This window comes from Salvelinus sp. IW2-2015, unplaced genomic scaffold, assembly GCF_002910315.2.
Source record: "Salvelinus sp. IW2-2015 unplaced genomic scaffold, ASM291031v2 Un_scaffold5589, whole genome shotgun sequence".
Taxonomy (NCBI): domain Eukaryota; kingdom Metazoa; phylum Chordata; class Actinopteri; order Salmoniformes; family Salmonidae; genus Salvelinus; species Salvelinus sp. IW2-2015.
In genome coordinates, this window is record NW_019946854.1 from 1 (window position 1) to 4,218 (window position 4,218).

At 43.3% G+C, this 4,218-nt stretch overlaps 1 protein-coding gene across 1 annotated transcript; it reads right to left on the reverse strand.

Annotated features, from left to right (window-relative positions):
• Window positions 1-165: 165 nt before the first annotated feature.
• Window positions 166-2,566, reverse strand: LOC112078372 (vam6/Vps39-like protein; the record flags this gene model as incomplete). The annotated part of the gene is made up of 6 exons (XM_024144641.2): window positions 1,902-2,566; window positions 1,407-1,472; window positions 1,183-1,247; window positions 759-801; window positions 446-540; window positions 166-294 (listed from the first exon to the last, which is right to left on the reverse strand). Coding segments are annotated over exons 1-6 (471 nt in total), but the record flags the coding sequence as incomplete, so codon positions are not given.
• Between the last annotated feature and the right edge of the window lie 1,652 nt (window positions 2,567-4,218).

Consider the following 4,218-nt stretch of genomic DNA (forward strand, 5'->3'; position numbering starts at 1 on the left):
GGCAGCTCAAATTAGAACCCCCTGTCCCTTACTGCAGCTCATATGAACTGCCCCCCTGTTCTTTACTGCAGCTCATAGAACTCCCGCCCTGTCTTACCTGCAGCTCGTAGAACTCCCCCCTGTCTTCCCCTGCAGCTCACTATGACATTTTCCCTCCCTGTTTACCTGCAGCTCATTGAACTCCTCCTGTCTTACCTGCAGCTCGTAGAACTCCCTGTCCTTCCAGTAGTACAGCTGAAGTTTCTTCTTCACTGCAACACACATCCTCAGCTGGGCCTCTCCTGAAGGGGACAGCTGCAGGAAAAGGGAAAACAGGGAAAACAGAAATTTGTGATACAATTTCACAGATTTTACAGGAAATATCTTTACAGGAGCTACAGAGAAATACAATGAACTGGTTCACATCAAGACATTTACAAACTATGTCACCAGAGCTGCATTTTACCTGCAGGTCACAGGCGAAGAGCGTTGCCCCTTTGGCCTTGGAGACCACAGTAATCTGCTGAAAGGTCAATAGGTCGTGGACATGGATGTTGTTCTCTGTGGAGAGAGGAACACACATGCAGACACACACGTACGCATGCACACACACACACACACACACACACACACACACACACACACACACACACACACACACACACACACACACACACGCGATATTAAAAACAACCTTTGACTTATGGATTACTGAGATAACCAAACTCATGTTCATGTGAACAATATGGCCGATTGTTTGTCTGAGGAAAATGTTTTACCCAGTAGACTGATGAGGATCTTGTACTGTGAGACAATGAAGAGCTGTGAGGAACAGAAGAAAGAGACCAGAGGTGAAACTGAGATGGTGACAATGATAACCTGAGTGAGTGTCAGTCTGTCACCAACTCCTTGTCACTCAAGGACAGCAACGGAGTTGGCCATTGCACATCACAGATCTGGGACAACAGTGTCTACTAGATTTGTTTCAATCTGTGGTACATTTTTTTATTTGTAATTCCTGTCACATCAACAGAATGTGAAGTGTGTGTACATTACGAGAGACAGTCACTGAAAGAGGTCCTCTTGGGACAGTGCCTTAAAAGCCTGGAGGGGGGACAGAGAGAGAGAGAGAGAGAGAGAGAGAGAGAGAGAGAGAGAGAGAGAGACCTCCAAGCCCCCTCCATCCTCACTTCACCTGCCTACCTGCTGGATCTTCTTGGAGAAGTTCTTGTTGGATTTCTCCAGAGTCACCTCAAACCTGTTGGTACCTACGAGGAAGAAAGAGAGAGCGGATATGTTTCCTTGTTTGAGACACCTGCTACAGGATGAGGTCATAACACTGGAAACTATTGCACACCGAAGCCAACTATACACACACAAAAACACAGGACAGAGGCTGAAAGCAGAGGACTCTGTCTCTCATTTACCTGCATCCTTTTTGATTCTGTAGAGCAGCAGATGGCCTGGTTTGGTCCCGACTAGAAGCCAGTCCTCTGTGACGTGATAGGAAATAGGAAATAGGAAATAGAAGGACCTCAGCATGGCCATGTCCCAAATGGCACCTAYTTCCTTATGTAGTGCACTACTTTTGATAAGAACCCATAGGGCTCCTGTTAAATACATAGGAATTAGGGTGCCATGCCATTTGGGACACAGCCTATGAGGACATCAACTGGGAGCCATTATAACACAATGTTATTCATTAWATATGACTTGGTCTCTAATAAATCTGTCATCGACAGGGTTGCCCAAGACAGGGTGACTTTGTTTACAATTGTCTGTCACCTCAAAACTCATCAAGCTATAAATTGGTCAGCTGGCTAACGTTAAAATGGTAAACAAACCAGCCAGCTAGTGTTCATGTCAACAAGAATGTGCTGTTAGCTAGATAGACAGCTAGTTAGCTGACAATGYCAACTTACCCCAGGCCGCAAGACAGTCAATCTGGAGAGGGAGTTTCTCCAGGATAGGTACCGGTTCGTAAGCGTCATGCATTGTGGAGCTTTCCTRGTAGCGGTTGGTGGAAACCGTCGTTTCGTTTTAGCTAGCTATGCTAATGTTTACTAGCCAACCAGTATGACAAGTAACACTTTCACGTTGAGCAACGTTACAAGGCACGCCTAAAATGTCATGTCCCCCCCRCCGATCAAACCGTTTATTTAATCCGCATTGGTGACTTGAAGATAATTCCTGTCATTCGTTGAAGCCATGACAACCAAGCAAATTACGTCCAAAAATGAATCACAAGGAAATTYCTCTATCCAGCTAGCTAGCGTTAACACACACACAAATGCTAACAAGCTAGCTAGCAAGACAACTAAATTCCATAGTCAGCATCCCATGCTAGTCTTGACCGACCACTTGATAAACTTGATTTTGGCAAGACAATCAGAAATGACTAGATAAATAATTTTCGTGCAAGTTGCTCTGTTTGCTAAAAAAAATAAAAGCTAGCTAGCTGGCTAGTTCCTCTCACGGTTGAACGACGTCTGCCCCGGTCTGCTACAGACTCGGGTTCTGCAGACATGTGACTGAAGTCAGTACACTCACAAGGGACGAATTAAAACAAGACGCACATTCMCGATCCGTCCAGCACCGGGTGTAGTAGAGAATACCGTGCATTGATGTATGAAGCTTGGGTGAACAACACGCAGGTCAATACCAACTCAAAGTAATACTATTTACATATTGTATTCATTTGCATAGTTATGACAATGTGGGATTAATATAAATACACTTTAAATCGCAGAATAAACAGCAAAAAGACAWACAATAACCTTACAAATAAGAAACTACAATACAGACTCACCTTAATGTTGTCTTTATTTCCTGCTACAAAAACAAAACAAAACCCTGGCTGCAATGCATGACAATCTAACAATACAAAACCATGTAGTCTACAAAAATAAATGACTAGTCCTAGACTGGCCACATATTGCAGTTGATAATGATGTCTGACCGTATATACTTAGGTGTTGACAGGATACTGTGGCAGAATTGAGTGGGCAGAATTGTGTTGCAGAATAGATGAATAGATGGCGAATAGATAGAAGAGATTTGGACGAGATAGAATGATTGGCAATGCGAATAAGAATGATTGGCAGAAGTAGATGAAGATTGGCAGATAGAGAGCGAATAGAGATAGATTGGCAGAATAGATAGATAGATTAGAGAGAATAGATAGAATAGATTGCAGAATAGATAGAATAGATTGGCAGATGATGAATGATTCAGATAGATGATGATGCAGAATGATGAATGATGCAGAATAGAGAGCAGAATAATAGAATAGATTGGCAGAATATAGAATGATGGGAGAATAGAGAGGCAGATAGAGTGGAAACGAGTGGGCAGAATAGATTGGCAGAATACAGTGCAGAATACAGTGGCAGAATACAGTACATACAAAGAATACAAATATAATTATAATTCATTCATAGCAAATATACAGGTGATCAAACTGAACCTGGTGTGTGGCATACTATTATAGCTAGGGGCAGTGGAGACAGGGCAGACTGACTCACTCACTCTCTGGCCAAGTGACTTAGGCTGTTTGAGTCCCAAATCGCACCCTATTCTCTAAGTAGTGAATACTTTTGACCAGGACCTATAAGAATAGGGTGCCATTTGAACAAACTCCTAGATTTATCATACTGCAAATCTTCAACATGGTCAGATATATAATATATCTACAGTACTGTCAGCCCACTCATCACTTACTCTACTACAGTACTGTCAGCCCATCACCACTCTACTTACAGTACTGTCAGCCCACTCATCACTCTACTATACTACTGTCAGCCACTCTACTATACAGTACTGTCAGCCCACTCTCATCATCTACTATACATCTCACGTCGTCGCCCACCCACTCTACTTACAGTACTGTCAGCCCACTCTCACTCTATATACTACTGTCAGCTCCCCATTCTGACTATACAGTACTGTCAGCCCACTCATCACTCTACTATACAGTACTGTCAGCCCACTCTACTATACAGTACTGTCAGCCCACTCATCACTCTACTATACAGTACTGTCAGCCCACTCTACTATACAGTACTGTCAGCCCACTCCCACTCTTACTATACAAGTACTGTCAGCCCACTCTACTATTACAGTACTGTCAGCCCACTCTCCTTATTACAGTACTGTCAGCCCACTCTACTATACAGTTACTGTCAGCCCACTCTACTATACAGTACTGTCAGCCCACTCTACTATACAGTACTTTCAGCC